The sequence below is a fragment of the Drosophila takahashii genome, chromosome X (genome assembly GCF_030179915.1).
Source record: "Drosophila takahashii strain IR98-3 E-12201 chromosome X, DtakHiC1v2, whole genome shotgun sequence".
Lineage (NCBI taxonomy): Eukaryota > Metazoa > Arthropoda > Insecta > Diptera > Drosophilidae > Drosophila > Drosophila takahashii.
Window position 1 is genome coordinate 8,742,965 of NC_091683.1, and position 22,284 is coordinate 8,765,248.

General features: G+C 38.1%; 2 protein-coding genes across 2 annotated transcripts in view; both read left to right on the forward strand.

Moving 5' to 3' along the window:
* Positions 1-15,307, forward strand: part of RhoU — a 52,959-nt gene extending 37,652 nt beyond the window's left edge. The window contains exons 5-9 of the mRNA XM_017157458.3: positions 7,361-7,520; positions 7,920-8,057; positions 12,603-12,862; positions 13,055-13,147; positions 14,752-15,307. Of these exons, the coding sequence (XP_017012947.3) occupies positions 7,361-7,520; positions 7,920-8,057; positions 12,603-12,862; positions 13,055-13,147; positions 14,752-14,856 (756 nt within the window). The 3' untranslated portion in view covers positions 14,857-15,307. The remainder of the gene's footprint in view (positions 1-7,360; positions 7,521-7,919; positions 8,058-12,602; positions 12,863-13,054; positions 13,148-14,751) is intronic.
* A 5,752-nt stretch (positions 15,308-21,059) lies between these two features.
* LOC108068011 (lipopolysaccharide-induced tumor necrosis factor-alpha factor homolog) lies at positions 21,060-22,284 on the forward strand. Its single transcript, XM_017157352.3, has 3 exons — positions 21,060-21,285; positions 21,350-21,497; positions 21,651-22,284. Exons 1-3 carry the CDS (start codon positions 21,066-21,068, stop codon positions 21,766-21,768), a joined length of 486 nt encoding a protein of 161 aa, XP_017012841.2. The 5' UTR covers positions 21,060-21,065; the 3' UTR covers positions 21,769-22,284.

Consider the following 22,284-nt stretch of genomic DNA (forward strand, 5'->3'; position numbering starts at 1 on the left):
TTGAAGGTGTCTTTGAAACGTAACTTGAGTTTCCGGATTGATACGATTCCATTTGGGCAATATCTTAATGCCGTGAGCTTCGTTTGTCCCCGGGAGTGGGTTTAATTAACTTGATGGGCTGGCATAAATGCAAAGATGCATCTGCATGCCATCTATCTATCTATCAACCTCTCGCTGGAAGGACCGGGGGATATATACTATAGCATATGGATGGGTATGGGTATATATATCCAGCTCTTCTGGGTGCTGCGGCGAGACATCTGCCACAAGAGCGGGTTGCTTGTTGGCTGTGGCATTCAGTTGCCGGTTAAGTGCGAAATTGGGGTCGTCATCTTCAGAGTTGCACAGCGCAAGAGATGGGTATCATATATATATATGTGTAGATGGATCCGTATGTTTGTACATATATTTATGTGGACAGTGGGGGCTGGGATTATAGTTTGTCCGAACTTTAGATAAAAAGATTAAAGATATTACTGTAAGATAATGACTATAAGATATTTTTATAAGGATTTTCACATGGCGAAGTATTTCTTTTCCACCTAATAAAAGTATAAAGAACAGTATAACTTTTAAAATAGAAAGACCTATTTATTTATTTAATTTTAAAAATAGTAAAATTTAAAATTCATTAAAAAAATATTTATAAAATTAGCCTTAGACTTTTTTAGTTAAATGAATATAAAATATAATTCAATAAAAAATCCTACAAATAATAGGTTCTTATAGTATAGTGAAAGTTATTATTGCATTGTTGAATTTAACTTAGCTTTTTAATCCCAGTTGCTATTTCTGCCACCTCGGGTGTACTTGGCTCGGGGTGCGAGCGAGAAGGCGATAGCCCCACTACATGCCTGTCATCGCAGTCGTTGCATGTGTAATTTGCTGAATTTTTAATTATGACACAGAGCGCAGCACGAAACAGACAGACGGAGAGATACGGATCCAAATCCGAATGGTAGAAAGGTAGTAGAGCAGGGGTGTGGAAAAGGGGGGGAGCTGTGTGTTTGTGGATTGCAGGTTAATCTGCCGTGTTGCATGTTGCATTTGCCAGTTGCCATTTGCCAACTTATCTAACTGTCAAGCGGGTCTCTCAAAGTCGCTTTAAGCCCCGTGTTGCTCCCAGATGCCAAATCAATGTGCCGCGACAGCATATGGGTTAAGGTAGCAGGGGCAGCAGCACAAGGGGGGGTTAAGGCTTACAGATATTGCCGGATTAGATGCGATGTGGCATTCATTACTGCAGCAAGCGGAGCAGAGAAAGCTCCTCCCCCCAGCAGTGCTTCAAATTCAAGTGATGAACTGAAGAATTATTATTGCAATATGTTCAAGTACCTTTTGAGTTTTTAAGAGCAAGGAAAATCGGATTTTATAAAGCTTGAAAAGCAATAATGGCTTTAAATTATAGTTATAAGCCACCAATTAGATTTTATTAATTGCCAATGACTTTAAATAATAATGAAAAAATATTTAAATTGGTTTCAAGACTTTAAATTGATTTAATTTAAATTTATATTCTTTAAATTGAGACAGAAATTTAAATATGTATACTCAATCATTTGAATATCAATAAAAATGCATTTGTCTTTATTTGCGCCGCCATTCATTTGTATTATTTTGTTGGCCAAACTCTTTCAATCTATTTCCGTTTGGGAAATTTAAAACAAACCACTAAATATTCGCAAAAGCGAGACCAAATATTTAAATTCGCGCCGTCGACTATTTGAAAATTGAATATTTATAAATCCATATTTTCTATATACTCTATATATTATTTTATATATATTTTTTAGACAATTTCCCTTTGCCACTTTGGCTGTCTGTCTGTCATTGACAATTCAATGCGGTTTTGCGCGTCGTGCGGCTTTTATTGTTTTGTATTAGTGTTGCAATTGCAATTGCAGTTGCAGTTGCAGGTTGCACTTGCGATTCGTGAATGCATTTTGGCCATTGATTGAAATTGACCAATTCGCTGCGGTGGCGCTAATGCAACAAAAACAGCAGACTAACTTTTTTTTGTTGTGTTTTAAATGGAAGTTGGGCGGAGCAGAAAAGCTTTTCCAATTTGTTGACAATGACAACAAAGTGACATCAATGTTGCTGCCCGCCGCCAATGCAATTCAAATTGTCAGCTGCACTTGTCGCCTTTCGGCTGGATTTCCCCCTTTTTTTTTGTTTCGCCCTGTAGGCTCTTTTTTAAGCCGCTAAAAACAACAAACAAAAGAGGTGAAACTGAACGCCGAACACAGGGAAACAATAAGCCGAAATAACACACGCAAAATGCCGGCAACAAGTAATTTTCATTCTCCACGTTCCCCGAGTTCCGAGATCGCTTCTCTATATATATTTTGCTTTTATTAATCGCGAACGTCCGCAAAGCCAATTAACTTGGCCAAGGACCATTTTCATTTTCTGTTTCATTTTCATTTGCGCTGCATACTCTCGGGCAGCTGGGGAAAAATAAAAAGCTCAGCGACAGAAAACAAGATAAATGTAAAGGGGTTTTCCACCTGCAGCAAAAAAGAAACAGTGGACTACGTGGCGTATGAGTAATGCGGCCGCAGGAGTGGCGAAGAAAAAATGGAAGAAAAAACTAGCTTGCAAGTGATTTACATTGCAGTCTTTCATAATTTTACATGTCATTGAGAGAAAGCAAAAAATCTGTTTTATTACTACTCTAAAATTTTTTTCTTCATTGCAATTTTCATTAGAAAAACATCAGTTGAAATGCCAACGTTTTTTTATGCCTTTGAAAGTAAGAATTGTAATTACTGAACAGCTCACAGAATAGTTTTAGTATTTTAGTTCCACTTCAGCTTTAATATTTATATACACGAATTTTTTTTTGGGCTTACAAAAGAATTTTGTGTGTTTTTATTAATTTTCATGGTAAATTGTGTGTTTTTAGGTTAGTGAACATTTTTAGAAGTAAATAAAGGATGAAAAAATATAAAATAGGAATTTTTAGAGCCACAATAAAAACCCTTAAAATAGTTTGTAATATTGCAAAAGTGATTTTGTACCCCTTTAGTTTTCCTTTTCCCAAGCTTTAAATATTGCGTAATAATAATATTATCACTCCCACTTTCAATTTTTCACCCCCTGACTTTTCCAGCCAACAGCTTTTGGCCAGAAATAGAAACTAATTTCATGTCCATTTTGGCGTACAACAATTTTGCTCATTGGAATTGTTGCGCTGCTGTTTAGTTTCGGTTTTTGCGGTTGTGCTTTTAGTAGTAACCGCTGCCACGCCCCCTTCCCCTATCTCCACTGCCGCCTCTCCATCGTCCAGTGTGTTTTTGAGGCAATAAGTGGCATGCCATTAAATAGACCGCAATTTTATTAGTTGCTGCGCTGCTGTTGCATCAAAAACAAAGGAAAAAGAAGAACAGAAACGAGGTTACCAATAAACATGCCATAAAAAAAACATACAAACACAGTACGTTTCATAAGAGCATAAAAGCAAATTAGAATTTGAAAATCACAAGCAGCAGAATATATATGTAGGTATTTCACTTGCAGCTTATGACGTAAATATATGGCCAAAAAGCGAAAAATGCAATCGTAAAATATTCCATAAATATCATCTGTCAAAAGCTGTCGAAATGGGCCAATACTTTTGAGTGTGTCGAAATTAAAAATGCAAAAATCCAGGCCAGCAAAAATATAATTTTTATATTTGATCTAAGGCAAAAAATATTCTACTCTATTTTAATTACTATTTTGCCTAAAATACGAAGAAGTTTTCACCAACATTTCTCTTATTTTTCCTTAACCAATTGAGTTTGACAAATATCAAATCAAATATATCCATACCCAACCATAATCCATAAATAATAATTCCATCAATTTCAATTTAAATTTCTTGTGCCAGCAGCAGCTGTTTTTCCCTCTCATTCATATATTAAACACAAATTATTGTCGATTTTTCCCCATAAGTTTGGTCTCATGTGAGTTTGTGGGGGCCTAAAAAATGGGGGTTTCCCCTGGCAATGGATTCAATTGAAACTCTCAGGACCTCTCTTTTTAATTCTGCTCTGCTATCTCTTTTTATTTTGCCAAAACATGTAAATTACAATTTCAACAGCTTGCTTACTTTTTTAGGCATTTTTTGGCAAATAAACGACAGGTTTTTCTGCTTCATTTGCCTGCCCAAAATATATTTCCTTTCGCATGCTTAGAAAACTTTGACCCATTTTTCAAGTTTACTGCCCTCCACCACCCACACACTGAAATGGCCTTGTCCTTGTATTTTAAGCATGATTTACATGCTGGCCAAAACAAAAACTTTTAATGGCCAAGAAAGGCAGGATGACAACACACGAATGTCGGCCGAAAGGTTACAAGTTGGCCAACAATAGATTCTATTGTCTCTCTTTAATTTGGGGAATTTATTGATTAAAGATCAATTAAATACTTCATTCATTTATTTTATTCATTATTAACAATTTTTATTATATATTTATTTTTTATTCTGTCACGTTTTATATGTATTTCATTTATCTGGTAATACTTAAACATTTTTATTAGTTGCTTTTGCGTGGTTAATTTTATGCTGAAGTAACTTTTTGAATAAAGCCAGAAGTCACTTCCCTTTTCCGGGCCAAAACCACCCAAGTTTCTAGCCAGAAGGAGTTCTCTCTCCCACCACTTTTGATTTATTTAACTCTTATTGTTGCTGCGTTTTTGCCGGCTCTCTAAAGATATTTCTGTCTCTGCAGGAGTTTTTCTTAAAACCCACAAAAACTATATATATATTTAAAAATATATATATGGGGGTGAAAAAGTTTTTCGGTTAAAATAAAAAATTATTATTTACATTGCCACAACCCGCAGCGAGGCAGCCAATATTTTTTCAACAATTATTTGTCTCAACTTCAGGTCCCCCTGGGGTTTTCCGTGAAAGTCAAGGGTTAAAGCGACAAACTTTAAAGGAAAAATAAAACAGGAAGAAAAAAACTGCGACCATTTCGAAATAAAATTATAAGTACATAAGTATTTTCCGCAAAAGAGGAGCGATGGCCGAATGAAATTATTAAAAAGTTGCATATTTACGATGACCAAAAGACCAGGAGTAAAGTTTTCCTCAGCCCCGGGGAGTGGGGTTTTTTTTCTTGACATGACTGGCCCTTAACATTTTCCTCTTTTTTTTTGGGAGGGGAAAATGGAAGCTTTATTTAGTTTAAGACGCACATGGCAAAGTTTGCTTCTTTTGGCTGCGAGCAAAGTTGGCTGGCTGTCAAGAGGAGAAACTTGGCTTTGACTTTCGGTTTTATGTACCAAAAATGGCCAAAAAATAAAGGAATTATTTTTAGTCAGCTTAACGGTAGGAAGTTAAGTGAAAGAGAGACGTTTTAATTTAATTTAAAAGGGGGAGGGGAGGGAGTCTTTATTTTATTATATTTTTTTTTATATTTATGTTGATTGGAGTGCCGTGAATAATGCGCCGAAAAAGTTTGATCAAAGCCTGGGAAATTAGTAAAACTAATAGCAGCGCCACCTGAAAGCAGTTATTTGTTCTTTCCAAAGGTTAATTGCCAGATTGACCGATTGCCTAACAGTTCTTTTCAATTTCTCTTAAAGGTCAAACCTTTTTGCCTGCATTTATCGATTATGTGTGTATTTTTATTTTGAGCTTTCTTCTGGCATTCCATCCCAACCCCAAACTCTAAGTTTCACTTTCGTGTAGAGATATTATCGCCTAACAAGCGGAAAATGGCAAGCGAAGGATGGAAAAGTGTGGAGAAGAAAAAGGGAGAGCAGGAGGAGGGAGGAAAACGAGCGACCTTCTCAAGTTGACAACGACAAAACGCAGAGCAATTTAGATATTGATTTAGATAGCGTCTGGCAAATATGTTTTCCCACTTGAACGGCAAGCATATTGGGAAAACAGGAAGGCTTTTCTTTTCCCGAATTTCCCAGGACCCACCCCCCCCCCCCCATCAAGAAGTTAACTTGTAATTGGCAATTGTACATTGATTGATAGGCTTAAAATATTTATATTTAACTCTTTAAACTTCACTGTGCAATTATTAAATTCATTTTTTTGTTGCCACTTCATTTGTGTTTAATTTATTGTGCTTACTTTGGCTCATATGAACAAAGTTAAATATAATTAAATTGATGAATGAAGTGGCATTTTTCGAAAAATTTCAGCAGTTTGTTTAAGCAAAAAAATTTCAATTAGGGTATGGAAAGTATATTAGTTGGTAGATCTAGATCTAGAAACTAAATAAAAATTCATAATAAATAAAAAATACTTTTCTTAATTAGTCAAAATAATTTAGAAGCCCAAAATGAGTTTCTGACAAATTACTACGTATCTGCTAGTCGAACCTATGCTTTTAAGGCCTATTATTAATTCAAGTGCTGATTTCTGTTGGCCATAAAACGATTTGATTTAATCAACAACAAGAAAAAACAAATAGTGGGCAATAATTGCAAACTGTTGCTCATAAATTAAATTGTTAAATTGTTGTTGAAAAAGCGATTACACTGTATTTGCCCTTTCTCTGCTCACTGAATAAATCAAACATACAGAGAATATTTATTCGCTTGGCTAGTGCGATGTTTATTGGCCGGAAAAAATAAAAGCTGAGTGGTAAATTGAGAAGCAATAAAAAGGGAAAAATCCGAAAAAAAATTAAGTGGGAATTTATAGATTTTTAAGTTTTAAGTATTTAAATAATTAATCCAACTTCTGATTAAAGTTGCCAAATGTATTTCGGGTTAGGGGAAATACATCCTTGAGATTTTCAGAAACGTTTCTAAAAGCAGACTCAAGCCATCGAAGGTTGTTAGTCGGTGGCGTATACGCAATGTCACCAGAAATCAACAAAATGTGTCTTCAACTGCTGCAACATTGCCAGCTATTTTTATTCGTCTGTCAGTCAATCTTCTCCTGTTTTCTCCTGTCTCTCCACGCCACTTTCTCCCGCCTTTCTCCCTAGAAAGCAGCTGCTGTCTTCCTGACTAATTTATATGTGCATATTAAATTAGTCGGGCGAGGCAAAAGTGTCGCGCTAGGCATTAGTTGGCACCCCTCCATCTCAGCCTCCATCCACCGCCAACCGAAAATGGCTAACACCTATGTGGCCCACACACACTCACTCACACACACAGCTGCTTCAATCTGTTGGCTTTCATTATTTAATTGCCACTCTTGGCGAATTTTCCAAGGAACACCGGGCGTATGCGCAATGCGGCTCGGAAATAATCAAATTTTGATGGAAATCTAAATGCAGCCGAGTGAAATGTTGTAGTCTGGATTTAAATGCATATGTATATAAATTCGTTTAAGTGATTTTATCGTTCTTAAATTCGTATTTAAATTTGCTTCGTTTCTTTTCTTTTTTTGCAGCAACAATCGCTGAGCGACACAAGTGCCGCCAGTAGTGGCAAGGGCTCCAAATTCTTACTGCGTAAGCGTAAATCAAAGAAGACAACCGCAGCAGCCGCAACAACAACAACAACGGCAGCAGCTGAGGCCGCAACAACGGCCAAAAAGGGTGGCAAAAAGGGTAAGTGGTTGCCAATTTAGGGCCAATTTCCATCTGCAACCTAGATGCCAAAAAGTTTCCTTGGGGAAGTTTACCGGCCGCCTCCCAGTTTTATTTTGATAGCTGTCTGGCGGAAGGCTATTGTTTAATTTTTTAAATTATAAACCAATTATGGGTTAAATATAAAAGCTGTTAAGTTTGAAATATTTCCTTTAAAAAATCATGTATACAAATATGAACAAATTTTGAAATTATATGATATATGATAATAAATTGCTTTACTTATTATTTCTTACCACATTTTCGTACTTGTAAGAGTTCTGGATGCCGTAGATATATTGGCTTATTCGTTTGATTCTAAAATTTAAATATTATTTAAATTATTTTAAGATTAATTTAAATTTATTATTTAATCTACAGATGCTGCCCCCTCACAGCCGTCGATCAAGTGCGTTTTGGTGGGTGACGGGGCCGTGGGCAAGACGAATCTGATCCTGTCGTATCTGGAGAACCGCTTCAACACGGAGCACATACCCACGGCCTCGGACATTTACAATGGTGAGTGGCGCCCGTCAACAGGTTTCCCATCTTCATTTCTTAAATTTACCACCCAATCCCAAGATTTTCCTCGTTTTTTCCACCCATTTTTGAGGCCCAACCTTTGCGGCCTTTCGCTTCGATTAAAGGAGGGCCAAGAATTCGGGTTTCGCCACTCGGCGCACGTATATGAATTTTTCATTTTGTTGAAAACCAATTTGTGAAATCTTTACCGAGTTTTCCGCTTTCCGTGTGAAGGATGAAGATGGGATGTGTGGGTGAAAGGTGGATCTGAATTTTCGGTGGGCCGATGGGCTTTGGCTTGATTTGAGTTTCGAGGGGTTGTAGTTTTTTTTTGTGAGTGTGTTGTATGCTTTGTGCTATTCACGAATTTTAATGAACGGAAAATTGAAATTTGCGGTTATTCAGAGGGAAAACTTGACTTTGTTTTGGGTCTCGTTTTTAGATCCCTCTTGCCGATGTGCAATTGATTGAATTATGCTTAGCCTTTAGCCCCCTTAACCCTTAGTCTGGCACTCGAGACTGCCTGCCGCCGGCAGTAGCAGCCAGTTTAACCCCTCACCAGGCCCCTGGGGCTGATTTTAATAAAATTTTGCATGAATTTGCACTTCTCTGCATGCTCGCTCGCTCACCCGTTTTTCGGGGGCCAAAAATTGTGTGTTGCCAGCCAGTCAGTCAGTCGGTTGAAAAGTGAGGGAGTGTGAGAGTCCTGGCCAAATTCGCCCTGCAGATAATCGTGGAATAATTCAACAGATTCAACTAGGTGTGCAGTAGAACAGTGGAGTGGAGGGCCAATTTGATGCCTTTATATGGGATTTTGGATTTTTGTTTATTACATTTTATTTAAAAATTAATAAAATTATGGTAATATAAAATGTTACAAGGGAAGATGGAATATAAGTAAATTTTTTTAGCTTCAAACTATTTACATATAAATATTTGATTATAATTTTGTAATGAAAATAATAAATCAATTTAAATTCTTCGACATTTTGGCAGATAAGGGAAAAAATATCCTAGTCTCGTCCTTTGCTGTTGGCCTGTCCTGCTAATTGAATCCCCTTTTTTGGAAATGCCAGGGATTGCAGCTTTATTTTTTGTGTGCTTTTAGGGGGATGGGGAGTTTGTATTTGAAACATTTCATTCGGCCTGAAATGCCAGGGATGTCACTTGTTCTTTTTTTTTTGGTGCCAGGACTCGCCTACACCAGCTGCTTTTGTGCTTTTGTGCCGTTGTCGTTTGTTAAGAATGAAATTACGCATACGCCGCGTGTCCCCCGTGTTTTTAGCCAGGCTTTTAGCAACAATTGGCCGGCTCTGTGAATACCGGGCATAGTTGGCTCTCAACTTTTCGTGGAATTTGCACTCCCTTTTCCAGCTTTTCCTCTGTTCCTCCCCCTGCTTTCCTCTGCTGTCATCTTTTCTTCTCTTTTTTATTTCTATTTTCTTGCATATTTACCTGGAGGCCAAGACTTTGGCATAGTTTGGCCATTAGACATAAGTTTTGGGAGCACTAATTAAGGCTGGAGGTTGGCTAATTGAGTGGCTCCAAGTGCGTCAAATTGTGCAATTTATTTCTACGAAGGAGGGGACTTGATATTTAATTGCGTGACATATCAGCCCTCAATCGGAAAAGGAGACTGCGACTCAATTAGGTGTCAATAAGGTGGAGTCAGCAGGAAGGAGGAAGAAGGAAGCTGACTTCTTGGCTCACAATTACATACACAATTGCTCACTTGCTTACACACACACTCTCTGATGTTTGGGACTTTTCCCTTAACCGCTAACGATGCTCGCCTTTTGTCCCGACCTTCGCCATTGTCTGGCTTTCCTTTCTCCTCCGCCAACCTCCCACTTCATTTCTCTTTGCTTCACTTGAGCTCAGTTCACTGCTTTTTGTTCTCCATCGCGTAAAGCGATTTTCAGCTGAGCTAGCAAACAATTTCCCTTTTGTGAAAAGCGAAAAGCAAAGGAAATGCCATTGAATGCCTGTGTATTCTCTGTGTTCTCTGGCATTGATTTCCACTTTTACACTTTTTGGCAGCCCAAGAAAATGGCCAAGAAATACGGGGCAACTAATAAAGCAACAATGAGTGGGTTCAAGGAAATTGCACAATGAAATGGGGAAAAGTGATTGCGATTTTTCGCAGCTGAAAATGGGGATTAAAAAAAAAATAAAGAAAAAAGTTAAGTCAAGAAAAGGGTTCTGGAAATAAAGCTGTGGAAATAAGTCACTTTTTTATCTGATATTTATAAACAATTGGCTTAAAATCAATATGTTTGAAAATTGTAGATATATATGACTTTATATTTTTGCTAATTATTTTTAAGTTTTTTAAATATTTAAATTTGCATTTTAAACCTTTGCATTTTCTCCTCAAAGGAGAAAACCCCTTGTGGACCCAGAAAATTCAACGAATAAAATGAGGTGCACGTTTTTTGTTAAGCTCCATTAAACCAAAAAGGAGGCTGGGGTTTTAGGCCAGCGAGATGATGAAGTCACATCAACGTCAGGCTTTCGGCTTTCGGTTTGCCGGCCCCTCGAATGTATTCATGAATTTCATACGCTGCACAAATTAAATTTATTTTACATGAGCCGTGGGTCTGGCGACCTTCGCTGCACCTGGAAACCTGCAACCTGCCATGTGCTACGTGCTGCATGCGGCAGGCTGATTAAAAATCCCCGAGCAGGGCAGCCGGGCAACTTTATTTACGCAGGCCAAACAGTCGGAGGAGGCTGCATTGAATGAAAGGTTGCCATGATTAACTTTTAGATAGGACATGGACACAGTCCGGGGGTTGAATGGGTGACTTTGGGATGTTGGCTGGGGCTATGAGGTTCTGGGGTTCTGGGGTTTTGGGGTTCCGGGCGAACGCGAGGTCAAATCTGCTTGGCGGGGCGTGCAATAGCAAGCCAAACCAAACCAAAGCCTCAGGGCACGGAAAACAATTAGCAATTAGCTTAAAAAACTTTACAATTATTAAAAAAAAATAATAATAATATGAAATTTGTATAAGAGTTGTATACATAAAATAAAATTTAATATTTGTTTAAAATCAAAATTAGCTAGATTTTTTAATAAATTTAATGAAAATTTCTTGCTAATTTTCGAGTGTAAACTCTATAAACAGTGCCATCCCCTTCGTCACTCTCCTGAGCATCATTCAAATCATTTTTGCTTGCGTTTAAATATGAATGTTCTTTGCACACATGGGAGGTGGCTGGAAAAGTGGGTGGGAAAGTGGGTAAAAGTGGGCAGGAGTTAGGAGGAGTTTCCCTGCGCAGCGCTTTACTAATTCACTTGCTAGCGTTTCGTTTCATTGTTGATGCTCCACGCCACCATTTTCATTTTCATTTTCCTGACGCTTTTCCAGCTCGGTGTTCGAGTTGTGGGCATCAATGCAGTGTTGGATATAATTAAACAGATGTTATCACTGAGCAGCAAGCGGTGCGTTCCGCAAACAAATGTGCGCTAAAAAGACAAATATTCATTAACTGCCGGAAACCCAAAATCTGAGTGCTAAAATTCTTGTTAAAAGATTACTAAATATTATCGGTTTACTTTGTTTTCGCTGTGAAATAATTATTAGAATTTTTGTTATGCGTTTGTGGTTTTGTTATGAAAATTCTAAGCTGCTAATTAGTTAACCACAATGCATTTTATGGGTTCTATGATATTTACATGGCAATGAGAAAGCCCTCATTAATTATTTTTTCACAGCATAGTTTTGGGAGGCATTTTAAAAATATTTTACATATATTTTGAAATACTCGGAAAAGTACCACATTTTTTCAGGGAAATATTTTTAACACAAAACTATCTTTTTTCTTGAAGCTTTAATTTAGTTAGTGCTTCATTTATCACCAAGATTACAGCTTACTTGCAGTTGAGAAATAAAAATAGAGGGTTGAATGAATTGCAAAATTTCAGGCATCTCCAATTTTCCGGCTTTTCTCTTTTTTTTTGTGTCAGCTACCTGTGTCTGTGTGAGTGTCCACTAGTTTGCGGGTGTGTGTGTTTGTGAGTGGGTGCTCGAGTGTACCATGTGCTATGCCAAAAATTTGCACTTGCGTGGAGGAGACAACAAAAGGATTGGCAAAGAATTTTAAATTAAATTAAATTCCGACAGGAAAATGCAATCACAAAGTGCGAAAGAGAAAGGGCCACCCTCAGTGTGAGAGTAATTTACATATTTTGCAATTAAATTGAACCGAAATCAGGCCAAAGTGGGCCCACACGCACACAAGCACACGCACAGAAATCAATTGATTGATTCATTTGTAAATAAAAGGGTGGGAAAACTATGGAAAATGGTTTGTCATTGAAGTGGAAAGCTTAAGATCATGATTTCAGCAAATAATGTTGAATGGGTTTTTGCTACTGTTTTCTTTGAATGTTATCTTATTTTTAAATATCACAAATCAATGCATATGTATTTTATATTAATATATATTTATATTTAATTTATTGCTTTTATTCCTTTTATTCCTTTTATCTATTATTAATTTTAATATTAAAAACCCAATATTTTTCTTCCGCCACAGCCGATGTGAATGTGAACGAGAGTCCGGTGCACCTGACCATTTGTGATACCGCCGGCCAGGACACCCTGGATCCGCTGAGGGAGCTCTGCTATCCGGACAGCGACGTCTTCCTGCTCTGCTTCTCGGTGGTGAAGCCGGAAACGTTTCGGGCCATCAAGGCCAAATGGGCGCCCAAGTTTGCCAAGACCAAGGCCGCCCTGATTTTGGTTGGCACCCAGGCCGATCTTCGCACCAGCCCGAATGTCCTCAACAAACTGCAGGTGAGTTGGGTTCTCTGATTTCTGATTTCTGGGCTGATTTATTAATGATTTTGCTGCCTGCGGGTGCGGCCTTATCATTATTTATCTCGCCTCCGATTCAAATATTTATGAAATTCTTATTTCTGATTTATTTTGGCCGCCGGTACTAACTTGATTTTTCCCTTTTCCGCTTCCCCTCTTTTTTTTTTGCAGACAAATGGCGAGAAAGCAATTTCATATGCAGACGCCTGGGATTTGGCAACAACAATTGGCGCAAAATACATTGAGACTTCGTCAGCCACACAGGTGAGTTGTGCAGTTTAGTTTAGTTAGTCAACTGCCAAGGGGGCGGGAAAATGGTAAATAAAATGAGGTAGCAAGCGTAACTCATATTAATTAAAGCCAAAAGGCAGACAAGTCATTGCTCTGGGTCCCTGACTTCATTGCGGCTGTCTCGTGTAAACACTTACAAAAAATCCTCCGCTCTCTGGGGGAAAATGTGATACCCTCTAGGAAAGTTGTGGTACAAATTCTCTACTTCCTCTTAACTTAAACATTTTTGTATTCCCTTTTTGTAATTTTCTAAATGTTCTTTAGGTTCTTTTTAAAATAATAACTTATATTAACAATGAAATAAAATAAAAATATAGAAATTACATTCGATAATTTTTTTTTAAAATAATTTTAATTTTTAGTGTAAGCCATAAATTATATTTAAATAAATCTAAATAAATCTAAATAAATTAAATGCAAACTTAGCAAAGGGGCATACCCCAAAGATTATCACAGGATAATCTGGCGAAAGAAGCCCCCAGAAAAAATAAAAAATAAGGCTGGCTAAATTCCGCAGTCAAAAGGAGGTGTCCTCCTGCGGGAGCCAGCAGCAGTTCGTCGTCGTTGTCGAGGACCTCGTTGCTTTTTATCCTTTTGAGTCGCCTTGTCACATTGCACGACCAACACACACACACACAATAATCATAATTGTGCGGTTAAGAGATGGAATGGCCGGGAAAGTCCCCTCTTGTTTGCCCCAACACTTCCGACTGAATGCCGTCGCTCCTGTCAGCCGTGCATTGCACTCTACGCGGATTTCCCCGAAGGTAACAGCCACGCCCCCCGCCGCCCCCTACTTCCTTCCACAAAAGAAGGCGACAACGAAGATGAAGCGATTGCAACAAATTATAAAGCACTTGGCACCACCAGCCAGATGAGGATGATAATAATGATTATAATGATGATGTTGCTGATGTCGACGACGACGATGATGGTGACAATTTGTTGAGCAAGTGCTTCGCTAGTTGCTGGAAAATAAGACACCATATATAACACCGCGATTAAGTTGTATTGCCGCCGGTGGGAAAAAGCTGTTCAAAGTGTTAAGAAAAAGGTGAAGGAAATATGCCGACTTTGAATTGGAAGCTCATTAAACTATATGAAAAAACTCGAAATTGTATCAAGGATATTGTTAAGTAAATAATTAAATAAATTTTAATGATTTTGTATTGATATTTACTGTAAAAAAAAACGAATTTGGACTTTCGATCAATGAAATCATTTATTAAAACTAATTAATAAATTGATGGTCACTTCTATGTATTTTCCATAACAAATCATTACTAATTTACCAAGTAAACAAAAGCCAAAATAATACTGTAATAAAACAATAATTATAATTAGAAATTCAGTAAGTCAAAAAAAGAGGATAATTTAAGTATTAAACAACTATTTAATTACATCATACAAGCATCTAGTTAGTTATGGGTAAAATATTTAATTTGCCATGTATATCAGCCAGACAATGGTTAGTAATTAGTGCAGCAAAAAAACAGAAACAATGGAGAGAAGCTTTTTATGGGGGCACTATTGATTTAATTAAGCAGTGATTAATAACCGTATTATTTCGTTCGCAGGACAAAGTCAAGGATGTGTTCGACACAGCCATTTGGGAGGGCCTCGTGCCCACCACCCTGCCGCCCACGCCCTCCTTCTGGAGGAAGCTCTTCTGCCTGGCCTGAAACTCGAAACTGAAGATCAACCCAACTCTCAACACACACTCGATTTATTATAATTTTTATTTTTTTTGGATATATAACCATTATTTATATTAAAGATTTTTTTTAGAGATTTTCGTTTAGCAGTGCTTGCACACAGACTGATCTACACATAAACTAAAGTAACATATACATTTAGATTTTAAACAAGAAAATTATAATGCTTAATGCCTAATCGTATAGATTTCATCACTTTACTCGTAAACATGTTCGTGGTTTTCTCTCATCGCCTTCTTTTTTGTTTTATTATAAAACCTAAACTATTTAAGCCTTATTATCGCCCAGATCCACAACTATGTTACATCATTCCATCCATTTTTAAGCATTACGTTTTAAGCAAATATTTCAAATATTGTATATCGAAGGCAGCAGTAAATATAGTAGCAAAACAAATCCACCAATTCTGGATTGAATTTTCTCGGGAAAGGGCGGCCTCTCTGCAGTGTTTCCAAATAATTTGGCAACCTAATGCCGTAAGTGCCAGCAAAAATAATAATAAATACCGAGGGCATTACGCCGACGTTGGATTGGAGAGCAGAATCAACAAAAGCAACATTAGCGTTTCGGCAAAGTCTCGATTCTCGACTCCGCCAAGTAAACACACACGCACACTTGCAGGCAGCATCTGAAGGGAAATTTGATGGGGAAAACTAAAGGGAAAGCTTGTCAAACTTTGCATACGGCAGCCACAGCGGCCGTTTGGGGGCTTGGTAATAAAAAATGCTAAAATTTTGGAGAATATTTTTGTTTTATGTAAAATACAGATTTCAATTTGCCACAAAAAAATAATTCATTTTTTGGCCGTAACAATAGAAATATTGATCCAAATATGGATTGTCATACCTTTCTGAACTCGTTATTAAATTTCCAATCGATTGGCATTAAAATCTAGACATTTTATATTTTTGCCATTTTTCGTAAAAAATCATGATGTACCCCCTTAAAAAAATTGAAAATTGGCGAAAATTTTATTCTTTCAAGATCACCCTGAAAGTGTCATAGAATTATTTCTTATTTTGATATATGTTCAAAACAGTATGTATTTTTGGTGTACGACCATTTTTGGCCAAGTTACAGCAAAAAAACAAAAAGAAAAAAATTCAAATTTTTGCCAAAAAATCAGAACCCAATTTTTCACAAAAAAATAATTAGGTTTTTGGCCGTAACAATGGAAATATTGATCCAAATATGGATTGTCTTACATATAAATCAGAATAATAATTATAAATGTTCAAATAAAAATGCTAAGTCTAATATCTTAATTTATATTAACAAAATCGCATTTATCTAATATACTCAGCTCAAAAGTAGGCAGGCTAAAGCTACACCAAAAAAAAATACCGAAGGGAAGTTAATTTTTCCCTGCTTCCTTGCCATATATTTATTTTTTTGTCAACTTACTGGCTCCGCTTTTTGCATTGTGAGTTTAGTGGCGGCATCGAGTCGTTTGCTGATGCTGATGTCTTGATTGTGCGGACATTTAACTTTGAGCGGGACAAAAAGGCAATATTCATGGCGATGGCAGAGGCGGAGGTCTGAGGTCAAAGGGGGTTGAACATGCCGAGTAAAGAGGCAGCAGTAATAACAAAACTGAACCGAACCAGCTGACGGGCAAGTGCAGTGTAAACATTTTCACATTGTCTGGCCAAATCTGGCGAGCAAACAGTTAATGTGCCTGTCGACGGCAGCAGCAACATGCAACATACCCCCGCCGGCAACATGCAACAGTTCGGTTTTTGCGTAGCCGTAGCCCATAAAATGGAAGATTCGGCATTCCAGAGGCAGTGGATACAACCAAAAAATAATAATAAATCAATAGCAGGACGAGGGAAACTTGGCCATGTCATGTTTGCTAAATTTATGGCTACTTACGAGCAACAGCAATAAATACACAATTTATTAGACAAATATTTTCGGGGTGCGGGGGTCAAGAAATTACGTATACGTATTACGTATACGTATGGCCCTGCTAATGATGCACATCTCCACTCCGTCCTGTCCAGATGTCACTTCATTTTGAGGGCGTCCCATGAAATATTGAGCAGATCACAAGGCCTTTGGCCATGTCAATCGATTTGGGCCAAATTCCGGACCCACTTACGTTTCGTCCTGCGGCGGCCAAGTCGAAATTCAATTCGACGTTCCATAATGAAAAATGTGTCTGTGAAACTGTTGAATGGTTTTCTTCCCACTTTCTATATTTTTTTGATTTTTTCGGGGTTCTTTTTATTATTATTTTTCGTTTCTTTGTTTGGTACGTGCCAATAAAGAGCCGGCTGGAGTCGAGGCACGCGGCTATTTATGTGGGTCATTCACGCGCACGGGATGTGGACCGCATCCGTAGCCCTTTTGTGTGTGCGAGTGTGTGTGTAATTTACTTAGGAATAGATACAGATACGGATACGGATACATGTGGCACAGATACGCGGCAGCCAGACACGCCACTTGAACCCCTGATTGCGCCCGGTGACGGTCGCTGGGTCTGTAAGGTGATACCCTGTAGGTAGCGGTAGTCCGGTAGTCAAACTCTCGAGTAGTTCTCCGAACCACATGAATTTAGAGGTACGTCCTAAGGAAATCGGTGTACGATTGGGCAAGTTATGGGCCTTAGAAGTTCAGATCGGGGTCACTTTATTTATAATATTTACAAAAAATTTCAAAATGTTGATTTCTAGTAAATTAAATCACACATTTTAAGAGGTGCGTTGCGGAAAAATCGGACTTCGATTGGTTAGCTGATGGGCCTTAGAAGTTCAGATCGGGGTCACCTTATTTATAACAATCATACAAAACATACAAAATATTATTGCTGTTTATTACCAAAGTTAACCATACTTTTTTAAAGGTTATGGGCTCCTTTTATTTCTTTATAAAATAATTTAACGTTTTCATCAGGCATTTGCCAATATTTATAGATAAACAACGGGTATTTTGTCGGCACTCACCAATCCGGAATCTTGGTTTTCTTCGGTGTTTTCTAGCCGTTGCCATTGTTGCCCCCGGCCAAGTTGAGAGCTCTTGCGATGAGGCTAAAACTTATAATCATGGCATCATCAACAAAATTATCGTTTTGCCACAGACAACGCACAAACACACACACACACACACATATGTGGGGTCCTGCACAGATACAGATACACTCGCCATTTAAGAGCATAAAAGCGAAACGTGCTCGAAATGTGAATTACTCGCGCTCCAAAACCCACCTCCCCCACCCCCTCTTACACACACACACTGTTGCACTTGAAGGGCCTGAGTGTGCGAGTTGATTTTGCTCTTTGGCTCCATTTTGGCCCATAACTTTAACTATTTTACACGAGCAACCGAAGAGAACCCAAGGAACATTTACTCGACTTTTTCCTTTCCTTTGTTTTCCCTCTTTGTTTTTCTTGCCTTTATTTAGTCGCCTTAGTGCCTGCTTTCTTTTTGGGGGGCGAATAAATGGTCGTCGGCTGAGGATAGAGTTTTGTGGATCTGGCACCTTCAATATCTCTCTTCTTCTTTTCCCTCACTCTTTTTTTTGGCAAATTAACAAGCCAGCAGGAGGGGAAAAAATGGGCAAAAGGCGTCAGCAGCAGTTTCAGCTTCCCTTTTAAACATTGATTTCCGGGCGCCTAGGTACACGGTGTTGTATGTGTACACTAAGGGAAACAATTGAAAAAATTACAAAAAATGAAATGAAAAATGACTTTTATCTATTTATATTACTTTACTTTTTAAATAGATATTTTTTACTAATTTTTCTTAATTTTCTTTAATAAACTAAAACATAAAATAAGAATAACTCACATTATAAATAAGATTAAAACCTGAAACATATGATATACCAAATTTTTTAACTTACTTTTCAGTTAAAAGTAAAAATTTCTTCCAGTGCAAATGTACATACGTATATTTGTGTAATTGAAGCATCGAAGAAATCGCAATTCGCACGAACGCATTTCCTCGCAAAGGCAAACAACAAATAGAGATATATATATAAAAAGTGAAAGAGGCGGATGATAAGGGGGCGTGGTTGGAGGTGGTGACAGAGAGGTGAAAAAGGGAGGGGGTGGGGGGGGGCGGTAAGGAGACGACACGACTGCTCCATTCAGCAGCTGTGAGCGGTGAAAACCTTTTTGGCGCTAATTGCAATTACACGAAATATTATTTGCACACATTTCCAGCCAAAGTCGCAATCAGTGCGAAAGAGACGGCGCGCGAGTGTGGGAGCGAGATGGCTTTATTTTTTGGGGGCCTCGGGATCTGTAAGAAAAAGCCAACAGTTTAATCAGTTGAATGACTGCAGGCTATTGCGTCACTATTATTTGTTATAATATAAAAATCTATAATATAATAAATGATAAATTCAAAAAATATTGAATATTTAACTTTATATTCGTAGAACATTTTGTAATTAATATAAAATAAATATTAAATACTCCCGATGGATTTATCTAGATTTAAAGAGAGCCACTGATAACCTTAACCCATTTTTTCCACCCTTAACTGACCTTCAGAATGCATAAATACTTAAAAAGGCAAAAAGGACAACATCGAGGGCAGAATCCATAATGGAATGCGAACCCATCCGAGGATTGTTTGCCAGTCTCATCCATTTATTTGCTTATCCAAGTCAGCACCTGATACCCAGGACCCCTCTTCAGTCCACCGCCCGCCGCCCCTGTCACTTCCAATTGCAGTTGCCATTCACAATTGTCTGGCATGTCGGCCGATAAGCCCACTCCATTGGCACTCCACCCCCCTTAACCCCTTTTTAGCCCAAAACCCCCGCAACCCCCGCCTGTGTGCAATAAATCAAACATCAAAGCGATGAGCCAACTTGAAATGGACTGCAAATTTATGCAGCGACAGCTCTCAAATGCCCGATCCCCATTTCAATGGCAGATGGCGGAACAACAGGAGTAAACAAATCAAAGGCCGGCGACACACCCTGGAATTTATAATCAAAATTGAATTGAAGAGCTCAAAAAAACCGTTGTTACACAAATGGGGAAAGTAAATATATCAAAGAATTAGCGCAGTTTTAAAATAAATATTATTTTAGCATAAGCATTCGGTGGAAAAATAGTATCAAAAAGAGTAAAAAAAAAGCTAAAACTAACTTAATGTAAAATTTAATTAACTATATAAAAATATTTAAATATTTTGAAGTAATAGTTTAGTTAATTAAAATTGATTGGGAAAATAATAAAGAAATTTGTATGGTTTTATAATTTATGGTTTATTATAATCTCAAAGTATGCAGTGAAATAATTAACAAATTCATGAAAAAGCGACAACTATCTTACTGTGATATTTACATAAAAAATATTTTGAAGCATTGGTAATATTAAATGTTTACTTTTGTGTGACTTAACTTTAGTTTTAAATTCAAACAAATTTTTAAAGGGCTAACCTAATCGAGGGATGTCAGTTATCCATATGCAAATGAGATTTTTCATTATAATTTCACCTCTACCTGTTTAGTTTATTTGCGCCTGCATACGATTTACATGCATGCGATAAAGTTGATTAAATGCAAAGTGGCAAACGGAATTTCATTCCCATTTTCCCCCCCACCACTGCTCTTCCTCCTGCTCCCCGTCGTCGTTGGAAAATATTGAAAAACTTGAAGGGAAAACAAAAAACAAACTGGGGGATCCGCAAACACAAACACGATGGAGAAAAGTCTAGGAGAGGAGTAAGAGTAGTAACACTAGGAGATTTAAGGGTTAACCCATAAGTTGGTGTGTGAAAAATTATGTTTGCTTTTCTAATGGGTGAAAAAAGTGCACACTTAAATATTTATTATTTAGGCAAAAAGTCTAAAAATTGTTATAAAATATAAAGAATATATTTAAATTTATTTTACTAAATATTTTTTTTCAAGGTTTATTTTTTTTGCTAGTGCAAACGGTCAGCAGCACATATTGAAAAAGTTATGAACAGGAAATGAAACGGAAGCTGACAATATTCTCCAACGACTGGGAGGAGATGGAGATGGTGATTCACCCCGACCATTGCCAACCGACCAGCTTTCCTCATTTGGTGACCAGATGACATAATTGGCCCGCAATGTTCGCTTATCAACACAGCTGTTTTTTTTTGAAGGCCTGTTTTCCGGTTCTCCAAAAACTAGAGCATAAAAGCCAACGAAGGGCCAATGAATGGGGCAGTTAGAAGGGTTTGCCATGGCCGAGGAGAAGCACCGTATGTTGTACCAGGGTCAGGATCCCAGCCAGCAGGATCAGCTGAATCACCAGGATCAGCCGAAGCAGCGACCTTTGTCCCTGTCCCCCTCGGAACCGCCCACCTATGATGATGCCATGAATCGCCTGGAGGAGGAGGAAGAGGTGTACTCCCAAGTGGAGGAGGGTTCATCGGAGGAATTGACAGCGCCGCCAGAGCGAAGTAGGTAATGATTTTAAATTATTAAATTATTATTAAATTATTTTGTTATATTTCTAACTTGAAGATTTCTTCATTGTGGCCCCTCAACCCAAATTGGGCAGCCAGGCGATGGACATCGTTTGTCTAGCTTGTGGCCAACGGGGATTCACTCGCTTGAAGAGCTCACCAAATAAGCGCACCAACATTTTTGCCCTCTGGCTGTGCATTTTGGGGTAAGTGAATTAATTAGGCTTGTTAAAGAAATATTACTCCTGCAGTTTACTCTCCAAAAAAAACCGATTTATGAAAATTAGCCAAATAAATACTTATAAAGTAATTATTTAAATAAAATATTTGCATTTAAACCTTAAACGATTTATTTTCAGTTGGTGCTGCTGCGCCTGTTTGTGTCCTTATTTTTGGAACTGCTGCCGGACGACGAATCATTACTGCTCCGCCTGCGATATCTTCCTGGGCGCACATTATCCCACTGAATGCTGCTGACGGTAGTCCGAGGTCCGGAAATATATCCTCCAGGATCGCAGCCTGAATCCGGCCGCTAATTGTGAAAGTTTTCCGTGTGTGAATAAAGCTGAGTGGGCGGCACGCTGCTGCTGCTGTTGCTGCTTCTGACCACAAGGACTCGGGGCTTATTCGCTTGTAATGAGTAACAGAGCCGAGCGCGGCCGGAAATTGTGCGCCGTCAAATCGAATTGCCTACCTAAGCCCATCGTCCGTCGTTCGTCGTCCATCGTCCTTGGTTTTCAATCCCCTCCCACTAAAATCCAGCGCCCACAGGCCATCACCATTTTCATGCCCCTCCGCCCAAATGATGCATAACTGGCCTAAACAAATTGCCTCATCATCACTCCGGCTCGCACATCCTGCCACCAAGAGCGGATTGTTGTTGATGCTGCTCGTTATTGACACCCTGCAAAACGGGGTATATTGGGTTTTAAAATATTTTCAATATTGAAAAAAAAATCTAAAAAAATAATGGAAGTAGATTTAAATTGAATT

Excerpts from the sequence above, each read along its gene's own strand:
- LOC108068011 (XM_017157352.3), top strand. The coding sequence starts at position 21,066 with ATGGCCGAGGAGAAGCACCGTATGTTGTACCAGGGTCAGGATCCCAGC. Across the intron at positions 21,286-21,349 it reads GACAGCGCCGCCAGAGCGAA|ATTTCTTCATTGTGGCCCCT; the intron begins GTAGGTAATGAT and ends TCTAACTTGAAG. Across the intron at positions 21,498-21,650 it reads CTCTGGCTGTGCATTTTGGG|TTGGTGCTGCTGCGCCTGTT; the intron begins GTAAGTGAATTA and ends ATTTATTTTCAG.